The sequence below is a fragment of the Giraffa tippelskirchi genome, chromosome 8, assembly GCF_054371585.1.
Source record: "Giraffa tippelskirchi isolate mGirTip1 chromosome 8, T2T-mGirTip1v1.2.pri, whole genome shotgun sequence".
In the NCBI taxonomy this organism is placed as follows: Eukaryota; Metazoa; Chordata; class Mammalia; order Artiodactyla; family Giraffidae; genus Giraffa; species Giraffa tippelskirchi.
Genome location: NC_137282.1, coordinates 164,494,782 through 164,515,564, shown reverse-complemented (window position 1 = coordinate 164,515,564; position 20,783 = coordinate 164,494,782). Strand labels below are relative to the sequence as shown.

The 20,783-nt window shown below is 49.5% G+C and overlaps 1 protein-coding gene across 7 annotated transcripts in view; it reads left to right on the top strand.

Annotated features, from left to right (window-relative positions):
- Positions 1-20,783, top strand: part of DUSP22 (dual specificity phosphatase 22) — a 55,409-nt gene that overhangs the window by 1,980 nt on the left and 32,646 nt on the right. For 6 of the 7 annotated variants that reach the window (XM_081520612.1, XM_081520613.1, XM_081520609.1 and 3 more), the window contains exons 2-3: positions 8,280-8,313; positions 12,906-12,988. In XM_081520612.1, the coding sequence (XP_081376738.1) occupies positions 8,280-8,313; positions 12,906-12,988 (117 nt within the window). Of the gene's footprint in view, positions 1-4,246; positions 6,685-8,279; positions 8,314-12,905; positions 12,989-20,783 lie in introns of those variants that run through there. The other variant, XM_081520615.1, reaches the window with a different exon arrangement.

Below are 20,783 nucleotides of genomic sequence, written 5' to 3'. Positions count from 1 at the left end.
GCCAGGTGCTAGCTGGGGGGGCCAAGGGAGAGTGCAGTGGTAAATGACACAGACAGGTCTTTCATAAAACCTCCAGGAGAGACCAGCAGTTGCCCAATAGAAATATAATGTGAGCTATATGTGTAATTTAGAATTTTCCGGTAGCCACATTAAAAAAGTAAAAATAGTTTTAATAATATATTTTATTTAACTGGAATATATTGTGAATATTGTCATTTCAACATTTAATAGATAAAATCAATGTTTTGTATATATATTTTTTGCACTAAGTCTTCCAAGTCTGGTGTGTATTTGATACTTAAATGACATCTCATTTGGGATTAGCCACATTTTAAGTACTCAAGAGTCACTGTGGCTAATGGCTACTGTATTGCATGACAGCGTGTGTGTGTGTGTGTGTGCGTATGCATGTGTATGTGATTTGAGAGAGAGAACAAACACACGGTCAGGAGGAGTGGAGGCCCCAGAGGATAGAGAGTCAGAAATAGATGTGATGAGCACAACCTGGAAACAGTGTCCAGTGCAGGCCAAGGATCATGTGGAATAAAGATGTGTAAGCTGAGATCTGAAGAAATGCTCCAAGTTGCAAGATTGTTTAGTGGCAAAGTAGATTGCTGGAAGCCAGAAATAAAAAACCTTAACTAGAACTTGTTCATGTATTATTGTGTGACTTGGAACTAGGCTTCATTTCTTCTGTAAGAAAAAGAATGGTTGATTTGCAGATCTAGTGAAAGTAGTATAAGGTGCCAGCAGTAGAAATGCCTTTCTAAGAACATTTATAGATTAAAAACACAATGCTCTTGGAACTGAAAAGTTAATTTGCAATGTGTGTGTGGGTCCTGAGGTGCCTGGCACAAGATTTATTTCCCATCTCACAAAAATCGGGCATCCTTGGCCAAAGAGAACTTATGAAGCAAACAGTGCAGATTCTGTTCTCACTGTTTTGAATACAGCAGTTTTTATTTCTGATCCATGTCCCTGTCTTCTCATCAACACGTGCCAGTCTCCTATGTGGCAGAATATTGTGCCCATGTCAGCTAAGTGTACATAGCGTTCTGCACAGCTCTAGAGGGACAGGGGAAGAGGTGTTTGCAGTCTGGGCAATTAAAGATGATGAGGAGACAGAGAAAAGAGTGCAGCAGTTGTTGACTTTTTTTTTGAGTCTCATATGATGTGCCTGCGGTTTATCACTGTAGCCCTAGGAGGTCAATCTGCCTTATCTGACCGTCTGTGCAGATCGGGAGATGGACACTCAGATTAAGTGGCAGGACTAAGGTCCTAAAGCCAGGAAATGGTGGAATTGGTTTTGAACCCGGCTGCCACTGATTTTGATGATAGTAGAAGTCTTTGCTTTAAACTAGAACGCCAGTTTAATCCAAGTGATTTCTAAAGACGCTGGAAGATAACCTGTAAAGAGCTCCCCAGAGTCCCAAATTAGTTGTAAAATAGGAAAAAGCCATGTCCTGTCTTCCTTCATGTTTGATATGGATAAAGAGGAGAGGGGAAGGTCAGGCAACTACAGCTGGCCAAGGTGTGTGCCAGGGCCTGTTCTGAACTTCACCATGTAGGGTAACTCATCGAACCCCCAGACCGCCGTTCCATCCCTAGGCATTTACAGGTGCCCAGGCCAGAGTCACCCACTGGGTGAGTGGCAGAGCCTGGACTCCAGGCCCAGTGGCCTGGCTCTTTTCTTCATACCGACCACCTAGCTGTGCTGCTAAAGGCCAGTCTGGCAAGTGCTTCAAGTAGGATCAGGTTAAACTCAACAGGTTGCTGCAAGCAGACGTGTTTCTGTGGAGCCTTTGAAAATTCCTGGTTGAGTCTAAGCTCTCTCCATGGTCTGACCACAGCATCTTTTGGGAGAGGACATGTAAAGAAAAGCCCTCATTTTCATCTTATTCGTCTTAAGTACAATAATAACTGGTTAAAAACAACAGTCAGATCTCTCTGGCTAAGCATCACACTAGAGAAATGTGCGTGTTTTTATCATGTCAACCAGAACCAACGACCTAACAGTGGGCTGGAGCATTGCCATCCGGGGGCAGCTTGTGAGGACCAGGTTTGGCTCAGTTCATCAGTCCTGTTCAGGGACCTCTTTCTTCCTCACTGCCCTGTTTTCCCTGAAAGCAGTCTACCTGGTGGAGTCTTTCATGGGAGACTTGCTCTTGGCAGTGGGAGGCAGATCCTTCCCTGAGTGCATTGCCTTGCTATGAGAAGTGCACTGTTGTGAAAGAAAGGGGCAGAGCTGTCAGAAAGCCTGATTTGGGTTGTCCACCACTCTGCTGCTGCGTGGATGTGTCCTTGAACAAGTCACTCAATGTCCCTAAGCAGCAGTTTCTTTATTGCCCTTGATTGGTAGGGGTGCTGGTTTGCTTAGCTAGTTTCCTTATTTGTTCTAAAATGAGTACAATGTTACCTCCCCCAATTACTACCCAGATTCTTGGAGAAACAGATGAGAATGTACTAGAAGACATTTTTGCAAACTGCAAAGTACAGATTGTTGTTGTTGTTCTAGTTGCTCAGTCATGTCCTACTCTTTGTGACCCCATGGACTGTAGCCCACCATGTTCCTCTGTCCATGGGATTTCCCAGGCAAGAATACTGGAGTGGGTTGCCATTTCCTGGGAGCAGTCATCTCAAATGAGATCTGAGTGACAAGCAGCCATCCAGGTAGACAATGGGGCGTCAACACCCTCAGCAGAGGGAAAGGACTTACTCCTTTAGAGCCTAGGACATTCTCACATGGCACGTACAGACTTTCGTTGATCTGTCCTTACTTCTCGCCATGGGGTGATGACGTCACTCTCCCTGTGTACTCGATTCTGGCTTGAGTCCAAACTCTCCATGAAGTCACTGGTCAGCCACTTTGTCCTCCATGAACCAGGAGGAGCATGAGCCTGCTGGAACATTGTTTCATTTCATTTTCTCTTTCTTTGTCCTTAGGGATTACCAGCAGCAATTATCTTGGGGAAATCTACCAGTCAAATATTTAGAGGTTTAAGTTTGAGTTGAGGCTGGCTGATGTAGACAGTTAAATATTTATGGGCTTTTTATTCTCCTTGAAAACAAAAATGTAGTTTCTCTCCCTGTCAATGGCCAGTTCTCCAGCTTTCCTGGATCTTGTTTTATAAATCTATATGGAAGAAACTACAGAAATTGGGATTGAACAATTGGCTCAGATGATAAAGAATCTGCCTGCAATGCAGGAGACCTGGGTTTGATTCATGGATTGGGAAGATCCCCTGGAGGAGGGCATGGCAACCCACTCCAATATTCTTGCCTGGAGAATCCCCATGGACAGAGGAGACTGGCAGGCTACAGTCCATGGGGTCGCAAAGAGTCAGACACAACTGAGCAACTTAGCATGCAATTTGCTTTCTATTTCCAGTCCTTGAAGCTGTAATTTATTCTCCTGGTCTAGAAAATGGAGTTGAAAGTTTACTCACACAACTCTGTCCTCTCTTTACAATTAAAATATTTAGATGCGTATAAACTGTGCAGCTTGCATGGTTTCGGGTGAGGTGCCTCCCTGATGCTGGTGAGGTCAGACCCCTGTCCTTGCCAGCGCTTGGCCCTGGGGTCTCTTCTGGGCGCTGATCTCCTTCAACGGCCCCCTCCCCGATCCCCCGCCATTGCAGTTGGCACAGTGTTGCTGGCCTCGACCCTCCCAGAGCAGAAAGGGGCAAAGCAGGATCTCTCAGGCCTCACTCACAGTGGGTTTCCATCTCTCTCTTCCTTGCCCGGCCCCTCCCACCTGGCTCATGTTCATTCATTCATTGAAGAGACATTTACCTAAGTAGTGATCTGCCGATCATGCAGCAGTCACTCACGTTTAGAGAAGACGCATTCACAGATATGATGCAGGCAGCGTATAGGGGTCATAGTCATTTATCACAATATTTAAGGTTTTTAAAAATACACAGTTGACAGCATTTGGAGATGGAGATGTTTCCCATGAACCCTAGATGCTGAAGCTGGGGAGCCTGACAGGTGTCTCTGCATCATCGCCTCGGCAGGTGTGGGGCGGAGGCTAAAGGCATCGAAACCTCCATCCCCAAGGGCAGCTCTTGTTGAGGTATCAAATTTCCCAGAGCTATTTGGAGCCCTGGGAAGAGTTTAATCTGGAGTAACACAGTCAACTTGGCACCTTGAAGGCAGGTTCAGGAACCCTTTGCGAGGGGTCTCTAAGAAGCTGTGTCAGTAGATCAGACGGGAGCTGGACAAAGGCCTGCACCAAGTTTCTAGAGGAGCAGACTGATTGGGATTCCAGGGAGGCGTGGAAGCCACTGCTGACCAGGGCAGGAATGACGACCAAAGGAGGGCGGACTCTCCTGGTGGTCCCTGCAGTGCCGCTGGGGCTGCTCTCCCAGGTGGGCAGGGCTTTGCTGCCCTGTGACTTGCTTGAAGATTTGTGCAGTTCATTTACATTTGTGCATTTTTCTGGGTTGAAAGGCCTATGTCAGGATGCCTGGTTGTAAGCGACAGAATCCAAGTGCGTCTGCTTGAGGTGGAACAGGGCAGAAGTCCGGGAGGGCTGGAGAACCAGATTCAGGCAGCTCTGCCAGGAGCAGATCCTGGGACTGGTCTGGGAAGAGCGTTTCTGCAGCTGCCCCAGGGCGCCACCGCTGCTGCCACTGTCAGTGGGCTCTGAAGGTTCCACCAGCCCTGGGCCCCCGCTACCAGACAGGGTGCTGGGAGATGCTGCGCTGTCTCTGCCCCAGCCCGGAGCAGCCGCGGAGGCCTGCTGCTGCTGTAGCAGAGAGCCGACGGGCTGGGGGCTTGTGCTGCCTACCAGGCTCCAAAGTGGAGGCTTCCAAGTCTTGGAAACCAGTAAACAACTGTCAGTTGCAGGGTTTGTAACTCTCGAGGAGACCCGTGGGATGAAGGGCCCCAAGCAGTGAGGGTCTCTTCCCTCTCTAGAGAGAATACTGGGAGCAGAGCAGGCAATAGTCCGAGGTGGAGCTTGTCGGGGACCCTGGGAGAACAGGGTTGTCTGGCTTGATGGAGACTGAAGAGAACTGGAGTCCTTGAGAAGCAGGAGGCCGCGATGAAAATTTCAGTTTGGGCCTCCGTTTTCTTCGGAAAGGGTTTGCCGTGGAGCATTTTGATCTAGAAGAGGACCCGACGAGAATGTGACTTTCAAAGATTAGTTTGATGAAACAGAAAAGTTCAGTGGCTACTTCTGCAGCCTATGAGGTTCCAGACTGGGGTCCTTGGCCCCACAGCCAAGGGCCAAGGGCTGCGATGGGGCTGGGGGTAGTGGAGTACAGGGGGCTGAGCATCGGGAGGAGAGCTCTGAGGGGCTCCTTCAGGAGCCGTAGAGTCATGGCTCAAGGAAAGTAGAGCCCAGAGGTGAGCTACTCACACACTCCTGTTTCTCCTATTTAAAGATAATATGAAACGTATTTGCCTTTGTTTAGTAGAGAAGATGGTAGAAGTACAAAGAAGAGAAGGAAAAATGGGTCTTACAATCTTTTCCCCAAATAGCCCACTTGAATTTCTGAAGAAACTAACTGGAAGTAATGTGTGTGCACTATATGGAAACGTGCAAAGGGAACTACAAACGTGTCCTTCCTGACCTCCAGACCCCAGCACCCCGTCAGAGTGAGCACCAAGGAAGGCATTCCTTCATACTCATTTTGATGTTTCTAAGATACAGTAAATACAAATACTTCCTTCTAACAGCCCCACACACCTGGCATCTCGGTGACATCTGACCTAGAGCCCTGAACTCCTACGGGGCTGCCCGTCTCTGCACCCTCCGTGTGACCTCCTCCACGCCTGCTCCCAGGAGAGACCCACCTCGTGCAGGGCTGGCCATCTCCACCGTTCCCCTGCCCATCCTTTCTGTCTCCCAGCTCACTCCTCTGGGACATCAGGGCCCCCCAAAGGTCCTTGGGGACCCCAGAGTGCTCACAGTGCCTCCTCCTCCCCTGGGCGAGGGGCTCAACAAGGAAAGTGGGACATTGGCAGGGCCATGTCTCTCTTGGTCACACTGCGTCCCCAGTACCCAGAGAATGTCCATGTGTGACCGGAGCTCAGTAAACTGTCGTCCACTGGAACCCATTCTGATACTCTGGGGAGGCAGGCCTGCTCTGCGACTATGGTGCGGTCTGTAAATGGCAACCCACTCCAGTACTCTTGCCTGGAAAATCCCATGGACAGAGGAGCCTGGTAGGCCACAGTCCATAGGGCTGCGAAGAGTCGGACACGACTGAGCAACTTCACAAAAAAACAAATGTCATAACTGTCCTCTGTGTGAATTGGGAGACTTTCGTGGTCAATGTTATGAAAGAAAAATAATTTCAACACATTAAAAATGACAATGGAGGTTTCATTCAAGACATTACAAGTTATAGATGGAGTTCCACTTCCAGTACAACAGGGGCAGGTGAGGGAGTGGATGGAAAATCACTGACGGAACTTGGTTAGATGCCAAGGGTGGAAGAAGAGGAGCTTGGCTGATACTAAGAGCTGGTGGATGCTTGACATCTGGCTTAGCAGGATTCTTTGCTAAGTGTGGCCTGGCAGAGGGGACTCAGAGGAGCCTGAGCGACGTTCGGTCAGGGAGGCCGTCTTTGTCCCCGTCAGTGAAAAGAACTGTGCTGGTTCTGCCCTCGAATGTCTCATGAAGACGGGACAGACCCTGGGGGCTGGAGATGGTGATGACAAAGGTCCGCGCAGGTAAGAGCTGCCAGGGAACGCAGTTTGAGCTGTCTCCTGGGGAGCTGTCTCCTGGGGAGCTGTCTCCTGGGGAGCTGTCTCCTGGGGAGCTGTCTCCTGGTGAGCTGGCGTTGTTCTTCCATTTTAGAACAGGGACTGTGGACTATCTGCCCCACCCTTGCTCCCAGGAGAATTCCACAGACTGTTTCAGGAGAGACCTGTTGAGTGTTTTATCTTCCTGCCAATGGATGCCGGGGTTTCCTCTGAGATACAGTTTTGTATTTCCTGGTTCCACGGCGAATCCTGCCTGCCTCAGTCTGTGACTTCAATCGGCAACAGACCCAGGCCCTCAGTCCCCTGGGGCGCTTTCCAAGCCAGTTTTGGCTCCCAGGGTGTTGAGTCAGCCAGAGTGACCACAGGCCCCGGTGCCCGCGTCCCTTTGGGTTTTGCCTCTTGTCCTGGAGCAATTATTAACAGAATCTCTTTTCACTCTCATGAGTGTCCCATCTTGGTCATTTAGTCCCATGGTTCCCAGCACAGATGCTGAGCCTGTGCCCTAGTAGGTCCCCGCAGTCACTTTTTAGCAGGCAGCTGGTTGTCAGGAAGATGCTCGAAAGAATCCACACACCTGAAGGACATTACTGCCCCTGCCTTCAGCTTTCTTACCGGGGGTGGAAAGAAGAGGGAGTGCGAAGCAGACGGGGCCGAGAGGAGTGTTTGGTGGTGGCTGACGGGGGTGTCGCCAGGGCACGGGGCTTGCAGTGAAGTGTCACCACAGCCAGTGTGCTCTGTGCACTCGGGAATCACACTGGCGATGTAGCCTCCCGGGAGGTGTCCGCGTTTGTATTTCAGAGTTTCTGTACGGAGTATTGCAGGGCGGAGGTCGGCTTTGTATTCTGCAAAGTGGGGGGTACCTGTGACCTGCAGTCACCCGTTCTCATCTCAGATCTGCTAAATCGCTGTGTGAGGCCTGGGGCTTTCCAGAAATCTGATTCTGGCTTCAGAACCTTACAAGAAGTGATGTTTTGGAGTAAATGTGTGATCTTCTTAACTTGCATGTTTAGACAGTTCACTCACTCATTTAGCAGCTCTCTACTGAATGGTCATCATGGCCAAGCCCTGGGCTGGGCACTGGGTCTGCAGCCCAGCAGAGGGGACTGCCCTCCACCTGGTGATGCCCACGACCATGTCATGTGAGGGGAGCACAGAGGATGGGGGCACTGAAGCAGGAGCCCCCCAGACACGGGGGTGGGGCTCAGGTCAGGCCTCCCCAGATTGTGAGTTGGAGCTGAGGCCCAAAGGATGGGGAGCAGGAGGGGAGCGACAGCAGGTGTGAGTCCTCAGACGGCGGAGGGCGGGTGCTGGAGCCTGGAGTGGAGGGGCTGGGGGACAAGAGGCAGGATGGGAGGAGGGGCTGTGGAGACTCTGGTTTGGGGCTGGACTCAGAATGCAGTGAACACTGTGAGGCCTGGAGACAAGGAGACCTTGTGGTCTGTCTGGTAAGCTGCTGAGAGGTGGGTGTGGTGGGCACAGGCCTCACGAGGGCCCAGCCTCTGTGTTGAATACCATCAGACTGAAACCTGTAACGCTCCTGTCTGGTCTGTGTCTCCCCATAGATCCTGCCTGGCCTGTATATTGGCAACTTCAAAGGTGAGTTCTCTTTTTTCATTATTGTGGTAGAATATGCAAACTATTAAATATACCTATTTAATATTAAATAAAACTATTAAATATTAAATAAATTTTAACCTTTTTAAGTGGCAGTTCAGCGGCATTAAGTACATTCTCGCTACTGTGCAGCCATCACCACCACCCATCCCCAGAATGCTTTCATTTCCAGCTGAGTCTCTATCCTCACCAGACACTACTTCCTGTCCTGCACTCCAGCCCTTGGAAACCACCCTCCTGCTTTTTGTCTCTGAGTCTGACTGCTCCAGGGACCTTGTGTGAGCAGGCTTATGTGGTGTGAGTCCTCTTGTGACTGGCTTACTTCACGGAGCTTGATGTAGTTCTTTCGTTGTTGTAGCTTGTGTCATAATTTCCTTGCTTTTTAAGACTGAATACCATTCCACTGTATGGATGAGCTACATGGTGTTTACCCTTCATCTGTGGATGGACACGGGTGTCTCTTGCCAATGGTGAGCTTGATTTTTGAAAGCTCAGCTTTAGGCTCTCATACGTGATGGAGTCGAGGTGTGGACTCAGTTTGTGTAGCCTGACCACCGCTGGTGCCCTTATCCTGGTACCCTGACGCCTTGGCTGATGGCTCGAAGAGGGGTGTAGAGCCCTGCAGGGTCCACCTTGACCTCTGACCTTCATTTAACTGTGCACACATTTTGGAGTTTTTTATCAAAAGGGGGTGGCTGAAAGGCACATTTAGCTGTCATACAACTTGTTTATCATCTTTATCACTTTTATTTTCTAGTTAGTAATAAAGTTTCAGAGACCTATTTTTTTAGTCACCTGGGGAAAATAAGTAGCAGTTTCATCTCTAGCCGATTATTCTTATCACACATTTCTCTGCAACTGCTTTGATATTGACTGATATGCTACTAGCTACTGACTTTTCATTTTTAGCTTATTTGTCTCAAAATGCTCTGTAATTGCAAAGGTGAGTAGAAAGCCACAGAGCAAAGTGTGCGGGAAGGGGAGGGGAGGGGAGAGGGGGCTGGCCCCCACCCCATGTGTGTGGGGGAGGTCAGGTGTGCTGTCATGGACGGGCCGGACCCAGGCAGAGACGAGAGGGACTCGCCGTGCCGGTGGAGAGTCCCTCCTCACCACGCCTCCCTTCCTGGACACACATGCTGGAACACACTCCTGTCTGTTTTCTGGTTGTGTAAATCTGCGAGTTCAGGTTCACATTGACTCTTAAAACCATCTCTGACTTCTCTGCCCTGATGTTCACGTCCTCTTCCCCGCTGGGCTCAGAGGGCAGCTAAGTGGCCTTAAAGAGAATGCTGAGCACCCTGGACTGACAGCTGCTCATCGCTGCTAGAAGGTGTTAAAAATAGCCCTGGAGTTCCTAAGTTAGTAAGCTCTTTTGTTCTGAGAAAGCAGCGAGTGCTTTGTGGCAGGTAGGCAAGTTGGGCTGGAATGCATGAACATCTTTATAGTTATTTAATGAGTTATTATTAATGGTTTCGTAGGGAGAGGGGAATGTCTTTGAGTTTGGAAACAATATGGAATTTAGGATACATTCTTGGATGTAGAATTGCTGGGTAAATATTTTTACAAATCAAAAAACTGTAATAAAAACCAACCAAATTCAGTACTTCTGCCAACAGTTCCAGCACACTTGCAGATGGCAGACCTTGGTTGGAGCAGCAGAAGACTCAGTTCTCCTAAGATTCGCTGCTCGGGGAGCTTGTGCAGTGTGTGGGTGGGCTGAAGACCCCAAGGCCGGTTCCAGCTGCGTCCTTGCTCCTTTCCATGCTGCCAGCGGCTGTAGACAGCCACCCACCAGTCACTTGTAGTACTGAAGAATAAATGTCGTCATCCAATAGTGCGCTTACACGTGTGGACAGCGCACACGCTCGTGGGAAGAGCGACCCCAAGGTGTGTGTGTGCGGACGGCCCTACCGCAGGACAGAAAGGCTCGGACTGGACTGGACTGGGAACGCGAGGAGCAGAAGGAGCAGGGGCGTCTCCAGGGGTCACCTCTGTGTTCTTAAGGGCCCAGCAATCAGTTTTCTGATTTGTGGTACCAAGTGTGATTATGTTCAAAACAAAGTAATTTTGACTTCAAACCACCTTTTTGGTTGTTGTTTACCTTAATCTGTGTTACAAATGTATATTCATGGGGTGATGAAAATATTCTAAATTTAGGTGTGGTGATAGACAATTCTGAATATATTGAAATATATGTTGAATTGTACACTTTAAAAGGGTGAATTATCTCAGTAACACTTTTTTTTCCACTTTATGTTTTTAACTGAAGGATAATTGCTTTACAGAGTTTTGTTATTTTCGGTCATACATCAACAAGAGTCAGTCGTAGGGATCCCCTCCCTCCTGAGCCTCCCTTCCATCGCCCTCTCCACCCCACCCCTCCAGGCTGTCACAGAGCCCCTGTTTGGGCTTCCTGAGTCGTACGGCAGACTCCCATTGGCCGTCTATTTGACATAAGGTGATGTAAGTTTCCACCGTATCTCTCCATGCATCTCTCCCTCTCCACACCCCCCCCCCGCCCATGTCCTTAGGTCTGTTCTCTATGTCTGTCTGTTTATCCACTGCTGTTCTATCTCAGTAACACTGTTTTTTAAAAAAAAAAGGAAAAAAAATATTTAAACAATTATTATGGACATGAGTTTGAGCAAACTCAGGGAGATAGTGATGAACAGAGAAGCCTGGTGTGCTGCAGTTCATGGGGTCACAAAGAGTCAGACATGACTTAGCAACTGAACAACAACAACAAAACGATGATTGATTTTCCAACTTCGTTCCTGGGTGGAGTCAGAATTGGGACGATCCTGGCCCACAGTGTCTCTCCAACTGTGCAGACCCTCCCCAGACCCCTCCCAGCCTAGCGGCTCTGAACGCCTCCCCTGCTGGCTGCCTCACCTCGTCTGGGAGCCTGATGCTCCAGCTTGACCGTTTCACTGCTTGTCTGAAATATACAGCCTGGTGGGGATTGGAAAATCACATTTGAGTTGAAACGTGGGGAATGCCTGTCTGTGGACCCCTAAATAAGTCCAGTTCCTGCCAAGTTCAAAGCTCACCTAGATCACAACTTGGAGTAGTTGGAGGCTGGGTGGCTGGATGAGTCCCCACGTACTGGATTGAGAGGCTGTTTGAGGCGGTTGGAGCAATTAAGAGAGTCAACATAAAACCAACATTTTTATATTACTTTTAAAGATTATTTTCCTGACTTTAAAAGTGGTATATGCTTATTGCAGAATGTTTTAGGACAGTGCTTCTTCGTTTCTACTTTTATTCACTAAGGCTTATTTGGAATGTAGCCCTGCCATAGACCTTGAACTAAGTTGGAGCCCAGGAATCTACCTTTTTTAAAAAATCTGGGTAGTTCTTAGGCATGTTGAACTTTTACAGCCATCTGTATTGAATACACACACACACACAAACGATAAAGAAGGAAAAACTTAATACATAATTCTGTCTCTTCACAGTGATCACTGTCTAGGCTGACTCCTTATAGCAGTTGTCCCCACTGTGGTTGTTGTCTTTATGTGTTTTTACAAGTTGAGTTCATATTGTATTTATAGTTTGGTGCCTGCTCCCCCTTTCCCCTGTTTAATGCTGTATCCTGAGCATTTTCTCATGGCGTTAATATTCTCCAGAAACAGAATGATCACACGTTCGGTTTTCAATCATCTTACCCTGTATCACTCGAGAAAACTTGTCCCAGGGGAATGGACCTCCTTGTTCCTGCTGCACCCTGTTCTGTAGACTACCAGGAGTTCCAGCTTGAGGCGATTCACATGACTTTCTTCTCTGGGTGGGTTCACTGGAAGGGAATATAATTTGGTATCTCCTTAGTTTCATATGCAGATAATTTAATAGCCAGATAACTTATGAACTACTTTGTTTGAACTTTCCAGAAAGAATCCATTTTCAGTTTAGCGTAAGTGGATGTAGCTGTTGTAACCCACGTCATACCTGCATCCGGTTCCATTTGCTGCTGTTTGACATTTGGGTCGATTAGTCTCCGGCAGGTTCCTGTATCTTAGAAGGTTGTTTTGTATTTAATTTTAAGTTAGATTACTAATCACTAAGAGGTAATTAAAAATATCTTTCTTGTTCCACATTTCATGTGAAAAGCTAAACTGAGGGTCTGCAACTTAACAAGCATCAGCTACGACATGACTTAGTGGTTCATTTCCTTTAAACAGCAATAATCATCATTATAGTATTTATCAATCTACATACTTCTCAAGTTTTACATGACCACTTTGTATCAAAAGACGTGTCAGTCAGAAATAAACCGAGTTATCTGCAGAATACCTAAAAGCAGTAACTCTAGATTCCCTTTGTTGTTCAGTCTCTAAGTTGTATCCAACTTCTGCAACCCCATGGACTGCAGCATGCCAGGCTTCCCTGTTCTTCACTATCTCCTGGAGTTGGCTCAAACTCATGCCCATTGAGACAGTGATGCATCTTCTCAAGCACCACAATTCAGTTATGTATTTTTAAGAAAGACATTTGCAAGTAATTTTGTGTTTTTTCCTTAAGGAGTAACTCACTTGCAGAAAATACTAAAATGTCCCCCCTTTCTTCTGTGACAGATGCCAGAGACGCAGAGCAGTTGAGCAAGAACAAGGTGACACACGTCCTGTCCGTGCACGACAGCGCCAGGCCGATGCTGGAGGTGAGGCTGCTGATTGCGCGCCTGCCTGTGCTGTGCTGCTGGGCGGGGGGCTGGCCCGGCCGTGTGTGCTCTGCAGCAGCAGCTCCGTATCCTGGCTGCGCCGAGCCTGTGCTTGGCCACGCCTGGGCCTGGGCCTCTGGCTGGGCTGGGCCGGCAAGGGGCCCTTGTTCTCACCATCCTCCTGTTATGTCGCTACCTTGACTCTCTTGGCTGAATGCCGGAGAACAGGCTGATGCAGTGTTTCCCATTAGATTTTAAGGACATTTAAAACCCATTTTCATTCCTTTCAAAATTACCTCCTGTTTTAAAATCCCAAAGAACTCAGACTGTTCGTTTCCTGATTTTTTTTCCATTTGAGCTCAATTATCTATCATTTGCATTTCGGAAGACACAGCCTCTGAGGATACATTGTCCCTAGAGATTTTCTAGTGCTTCTCTCTGCAGACGGTCAGTGAAGAAGCTGTTGTTGTGTTTCAAGTTTTAAAGTAAATAGGATGTGTCTGCCTGTACACTGATTCCAAAAACATCTTCAGTTTTACCCTAATGGATGGTTTGAGCTCTTGGCTGGGGGCACAGTCTCTCTCTCTTTATTAGCCTTGACAGAATCCAAGCTACCTCTTTTCAGAAAATAGTGTGAATATGGTTGTGAAATGGGTGTGTGTGTGTTTCTATTTCTGGGTGGGATATTGGAAAGGGAGGTATGGCTCATTCTGAAAGAATCCTCATTCAAGCAGTTTTCACTTAAATTCATATTACACAAGAGAAGGTAATATATTCTTATTTCAAAGTTATCAGTTTTACTTGGCCATTAGAGCTGCCAGATTTCAGTCAGTGTCCAAAAAAATGAGAACTTAGAATAATAAGCAGTTCAACTGACATCACCATAAGAGGACCACAGGAGGTGCTGCTGCTGCTGCTAAGTCGCTTCAGTCATGTCCGACTCTGCGACCCCATAGACTCTAACTCCTTTTTCCAGATCCGAGCTCACAATTCCCTCTGTTGTTTTATCTCATGGTTTTTGTTAAGGGGCTGTATATAATTTGTGCTGCAGCATGGTTTTACTGGAAGCAACAGCAGCAAAGCATCATTTTTTCAGAGGCTGACACCTCCTTTGAAAATAGGTACTCCGTTTTCCATGTATCAACACTAGTTTGTTAAGCACATGGCCAAGCTATGGGCTAGGTGATAAGTTAAATGTAAGCTGGTTATGATTGACTTCCCCTTCAATCACAAGATGAGGCTTGAGGTTTCCTTCATTTTAATAAACTGCATTGATGTCCTGCCCACCCTCACCCTCAAGGCTGCCTCACGGCGTTGAACCCCGCGGCCCACAGCCACTGTCACGTAGGAAGGCGGCTGGGAATCTGTGCCAGTGCCACCTCTGCCCGGAGAGCTGGCCTTCAGGTCTCGGAGGAAAGAGCCGCGCTGTCACCTGCCGCACCTCCCCACTTTAGACACAGGAACAGGGGCTGGAGGGCTGGCGAGTGGGGCCCGTGCGATTGGAACCTGGTGTGGGCAGAGCACTGTTGCTGTAAAAGTCTCAGTGCTCTGGGCAAACCGTGTTCCCTCACCAGCCGTGACTGGTATCCTCTTTATTCCCTATGAGAAACGGGGGACCCTGTGCCTTTTCCCCCCGAGACCGCCTCTTTCATTTGGAGACGTCCTGCTTCAGGCTTTGGGTGCTGTTATTATCTCACTCAATAAGTACTTTCCTGTGATTTCATGTTTATTTCAACTTAGACCTCTGTTTTATAGCAGAACATAGTTTATTTCTGTCCTTATTTTATTCACTTTTAACTTCTTGAGTGTTGTTCTTATTTTATGAGTATGTTTTTATTTTAAACATTAAGCAATAGATTCTCTGATTGCGCAAGTTGGGAAAACAGAGGCATTAAAGTGATGTGAATGGGCATGCTTGCCTTCAGGGAATGGACAGAGGGAGTCTGCCAGGGTCCTGAGAGGTCCAGACCTTTGCTGAGCCCTCTGCCTGATGCATAAATGTAGTCATCTCTCTTAAATTTCAAACTCAGTTCCAGAAGCCATAAGCTCACCAGGCTGAGAGGAGTCTGGGAAGTTGTCTCTTTGGAGGTGATAGGATGGACCTTGGCTTTCAGCAGCTCTGTGTGGCGCTGGTCCTGAGCCTTGGAGGGAAGCAGGACTGGAATGGGACGAGAGGGAAGAGCGTGTGCAGCACTGAGAGCCAGCCTGGCGAGGGTGAGCGGGCACAGGGCACAGGAGACGACAGAGCCGCCACTTCCTTCCCTTTCTGGGGTCTTCAAAGCCAAGAGTGTTTATGGAATGCACCCCAGCTTTCTCTGGGCAGACCCGGGCTGGGGCGGGCTAGAAGTGGGGAGGCAGTCACTGTCTAAAATTGAGAAGTTTTGGTCCTATCACATCCTACTGGAAGTTCTAGGGACGGGAGACTCTGGCTGGGGGAGTGCCAAGTCATGCCTCCTGGCGGGGCCCTGCCTCCACGGAACCACCTGCTCATCACCAGGGCCCCAGGAGCCCAGCCCGACGATGGCAGCATCCTGGCTGCTGTGGCATAACTGGACCTGGGGCCTGGCACGTCACCTCTAGCAAGTGGCAGAGCTGGGGAGGGACCATTGCCTCGTAGCTTAATTTCAAATAGGAATTAAGCCCAAACAGTAATTATAACATTGAAGGAGGAACATCCCTTCCTCTGATTCCATGCTGAGGGCTGGGCAGGGGAGCTGCTTCTGCTGAAAACGTTTCCCTTTTTTGAGAGCTGTGTCTTCAGCGCCTACTGGTCGCTCCAGATTTGAGGGGGTGGTGAAAACTGCTGTCACAAAGACAGTGCTCTTTCAAATCAGAAAGCCCATGTTGTTTGTAGGTGCTGAGGAAGTAATATAGAGCAATGAAAGGTTTCTCCCTTCCCCTGAGAAAAGAACCAGAGGTCTGTCTTTCTAATGTAGAATTTCAGAGTTTGTTTCATTTTTCATGTTGGTATTTAACCAGAGCACCTGCAGGAAACAACTATTTTTCACTATTAACAAAAATACTTTTAAAGTATTCTCACTCCTTCACTGGGCTGATGACACAAAGAATTTAATTTTAAAGTGATTTCTATTTTCAGATTAGATAGAAAACAAATAGTTTGCATACATATATTCACAGCAGGGCATTGTGTGCATGCCAGATAGGTATTTTGAGCTTGAGTTCACCTTGGATATTCTTCCCATTTTGAGTTGTGACTTGTATTATGAACCGTTTATGTATTTGTTTTTGTTTTCAAGAATGGGATGTTTTCACAGGCCAGCATTTATTCCTGGCAATTCTGTTTTATATTTCCTTTAACACGAAAGACATTTTTTGAGGTGTCTAGGCTCAGAATTGAACGTTGTTGGTTCTGTTTGCAGCTGACCGCTTCTGCTGGTTCTGATTCTTGCTATGTCTGTATGTCTGTCCATACAGGTGTGTGTCTCCCAGAGATACCCAGTCTGTGTGGACGGTGGTCCTGAGCGCCTGAGGGGCTCCTGGAGGGGCCTGGTCCCCTGCCACATGTCTGTCTGGTGGCCCACTCCGTTTCTCACCCTCAGAAGCTTTGTTGCCTTCCCAAATGTAAACAAGCCCCATCCAAGGTGTGCAGTGGCATTTGAAGTTTAAGAGACTTGCTTCTGTGTCCACGTCTCTCTCTCTCCCTCCTCTTACCCCCCCACCCCGAGTCCTCCCGTCCCTCAGATCTGGGCCCAGCTCTTGGTCTGAGAAGGACACTCCAGTGCCCGCCAGCCTCAGGGCTACTGCTCTTTCCCTGTAATATCTGTGGTCATCCAGTGGCTGTCTAACCTCTGTCCTCCTGAGCTGGTCCTAGGCCGCTGTGGGCAGTGGGCTTCTTGGTCTCCCCGGCACTCAGCCTGGCTCTGCTTCTGCTTGTGCTTCTGACAGACTCCGTGCCAAGTGCTTCTCAGCTTCACCGCCAGGTGAGAAGCCATGTCTCTGGGGGTCTGTGACTGACTTCAGGGTGTGGAAGAAGAGTGGAGTCTTAACGTAGCGCTCTGTGAGGTCAGGGGTCAGGTGGTGCAGGGCAACCCCCCCCGGCACCCCTGCTGTCAGAAAGCTGGGCGGGCAGATGCTCAGCACGCACAGTTGGTGTGGCCTGCAGTGCAGAAGAGCCTGTTGCTAAGTTTCCACCACTGAGTGACGCTCCTGTAACTAACTCTCTGACTGGTCTCAGTGGTCTTGTGGCTGCCTTTGGTCTGCATTAGAAGCCTGGTCCTACAAGGACAGTACAATCTAAGATACGGACAGTGGGTGATTAATTAAAAGAAGACTTCCCACAGCCAAGACAGGTGAGGTGGGGACAGAGTTCGCTGAGACCTCATCTCAGGCCTCGGGGGCTTGGAGGCAGACCACGGGAAGCTAAGAGGACGTCCCAGGCTCCAGACCCGCGTTCTGATTCACAGGAAGACTTGTGCCGCCTTGTCTTCCTCAGAGGCTTCCTAGGCAGAGCTAGCTCTGACCTCCTCCTGACCTGGTGACCTTGTTGCTTGGCTCTTAGGACCCCGAGCCCCCTCCTGTCCACGACCTTCAAGTCACGGGAACTGTTGCCCCGAGGAAGAGCCTGCTGGACACCACACACCTCGTCCCGGGCACAGGGGTGTGGGCAGGAAGCTCCCTGCAGGTCTGCTTGTAATCAGGAAACTGGAGCCGACCCACACACCCAGCAGAAAGGCCCTGGTCAGTGGTGATGCCTCTGTAGAAAAGAAATACTCTGCAGCCATTGAGAAAGAAGAGGAGGGCTTACACGTATGCACAGGAAACAGTTAACTGCTAAGCAAAAGAAGCAAGTTGTAGAATAATATCCACACTATGATCCCATTTATGTAAATTACACATTAGTAATGTACTCCCCTATGTACAAATATGGGGCTTCCCAGGTGGCGCTAATGGTTAAGCACCTGCCTGCCAGCGCAGGAGACTTGGGTTCGATCCCTGGGTCGGGAAGATCCCTTGGAGGAGGGCATGGCAACCCTCTTCAGTATTCTCGCCTGGAGAATCCCATGGACAGAGGAGCCTGGTGGGCTATATAGTCCCTAGGGTCGCAAAGAGTTGGACACAACTGAAGTGACTTGGCACGCACACACATATGTGTGTGTAAATGCACAGATAAGAGTTTGCAAGGACCATGTCATACTCCTAGGATTGGCAAAGGGGAGTCAGTTAAGAGAAGAGGGTGGAAACACAGAGTGTCACTTTCTTCTTACTTGTTTTCCTCAATGGGAGGGTCTTCACTGTATCTTTTTGGATGGAGGGATCATGAAAGGAAGATAAGCAGGTGGCCACCTCTTGGAGTCTAGAGCAGTGACAGGTAGGTTGTACTTGGATGTCTAGGCATCTCTGGAATGGGTTCTGTGTTCAGTAACAATGTTCCCCATGGATTCACATGTAAATGTGTGACACGGTCAGTGCCCACAGAGTGCCTCTTTCAGCCATCCTGATCTTCAGAGGGGGAAGACAGCCCGTGACAGACCTTCTGACTAGAAGCTTTATTTTCAGCATCAGTTGTGTTTTTCCTCTGATTGTTTCAGTTGAGTGAGTTTATACGCTTTTAGGGTTCACAGATCCCTGGTAATACAGGTTGAAGACTGGGCAAGAAATCCTGATCAGAGTGGCTGGCGTGGATGAGTTCTGTCACTGTACTGGCATTACCAACCGCCACACTCTCGTCGCTGCTGATGAGGTTCAGGGCCTTGGGCAGCTACTCACTGTTGGACCGGCGCAGTTCTCAGCTTGACAGTTGTTGCCATCTCTCCACTAAAGTCTTTGAGTATCGGTGGCACGTCCTGTACCAAAGGTTTGCAGCTTTCATGTGTTGAGGTAAATTTGTTTGAAGCCAACCCCAGACTTAAATAGAAATGACTCAAATAGAAATGATTATGGTACGTATCGAAAACTGTCTAGTAATCTCTCTTTCTTAAATCCAGCTGTGTCTGAGTTCCGTGTGTAGGGGCAGTCAAGTGCAAAGAAGGCGCCCCCCCCCCCCACGCCCGTCCCTGGCTGCTGGGCTTCTATGTCAAGTGGAATTCTAGAGCTGGAATTCCAGCTCGGATGGGCCAGAGGGGCAGAAATCGTCGAGGGTTCGTTGGTTCTAGAGAGGAAGGCAGCCTTCTCGTCTCTGAGTGAGAGTGCTGTGCTAACTGCCTGGCTCCCTGGAGCCCCTGCCCTTCAGCTGCGGGTGGTCTCTCGACTTCACACAGTCACCGATCAGCCTCTCCACTCGACTGAAGACTTTTGCACAGCGCTCTCCTTTCTAGACCTTCCTCTCACGCCCCAGTTTTATGAGCGTTTCCTGCTGAGCCCCCTGCACTCAGGTCTCAGGTTTGTGCCGAGTGCTGCTCCTTGTGCGGGGGTGGGGGTGCTCCTGGGCCGGACCCCTCTCCGTCCTCACTGGGGGATGTGACGCGGGTAGGACCTGCCCGGACTCGCAAACCAAGGTCTCAGGAGAGGTGGGCACCATGTCCTCTCCCCACTGCTCCAGCCGGAACAGCAGCCTGGACGCACTGTGACAGGACAGCTGGGAGAGCTGCAGCAGGTGGCCAGGGCGCTAGCTGGTCTGTCCGTGAGGAGCCTGGCTCCGTGGGCTGGAGGCCGGGAAGACTTTGTGAGGAGGAGTGATGAGGCAGCCTGGCAGGACTGGTATGTCCGGTTCGAGGGGAGGTGTGTCTCAAGTGGGACCAGCCCTTCCTGGATGGTCAGGAAGGGGGAAATGAGCCCTGGGGCCATAGGACACGTGTGGATGGCGGCTGGGTACCGAGTGGCTAGGGTGGTCAGCACGGTGGGACGAGGGTGGTGCCATCTTCAGTTCTCTTTTTGGCTAAATTGGGCGTTATTCCTTCAGATTCAGCACATGCTGGTTGAGTGCATACCTTGTAGCAGGGATTGCGTATGAAATACAGTGAGAAGTAAGGTGCGGCCCAGCCCCAAGAGATAGGCATGGAAATCCTAAAACCGTGCAGACTCGTGCCTTCGCTGCAGAGCTGAGGGGCTGGGGCCACCTCCCTGCCAGGTCTGGCAGGCCTCGCCATGGGGCCGGCACCATGGAGCACCCCTGGAGGATGAGGGGGGCAGCTAGGGAGGGGGCAGGACCTGGGGAGAGGGCAGCGCCTGCGGGGGCCCCAGGCACAGGCAGGCTCCGGGACCCTGGAGGGCTCAACTGAGCAGGTCTGCAGGGAGCCAGGCTGGCGGGGGCACAGAGACGATTAGGGGAAGTTTTATTTGTCAAGCTGAGGAGTCTGAGCTTCATCTTGTGTGAAGCAGTCAGCAAAGGTTCACGAACAAAGTCAGGTGACACACTCACGTTTCCTTCCCAGGAGGTGGGAGATGGGAGACGGTAGAGCTGGCCTATCAGCCGTAAGACGGAGGGCCTGCTGCAGTTTCCCTCATGCCTGAGGATGATGGAGCACACACTTGTCTTAGAAAGGCCACAGCCCGAGGGGACTCACTTTCGTAGGGCCCCACTGTCGGCATGTTCCTGGGTCCAGTTCAGGACAGTGCAGCAGACCAGCAGGAGCCCCACGTGCTGTGGCGGCCGGCGGCGGGCCCATGGGTGTTGGCGGTGTCACAGGCTCCTTGGGAGAAGGGCCTTCTACTCTATAGTCAAAAGTTTGAATGAGCAGTTAGAGGTGGTTAGTTGGTTAAGACCCAAAGCAGAATTAAACGGCTTTATGGGGGCCGTTGTTGTTTTTAGCCACAGGAAAAATACTGATTTAAATGTAGCCTGGCTTACTGAAGACTGGTTTAAGCAAATTTGCTACTGCAGGTGCTCCTATAATTC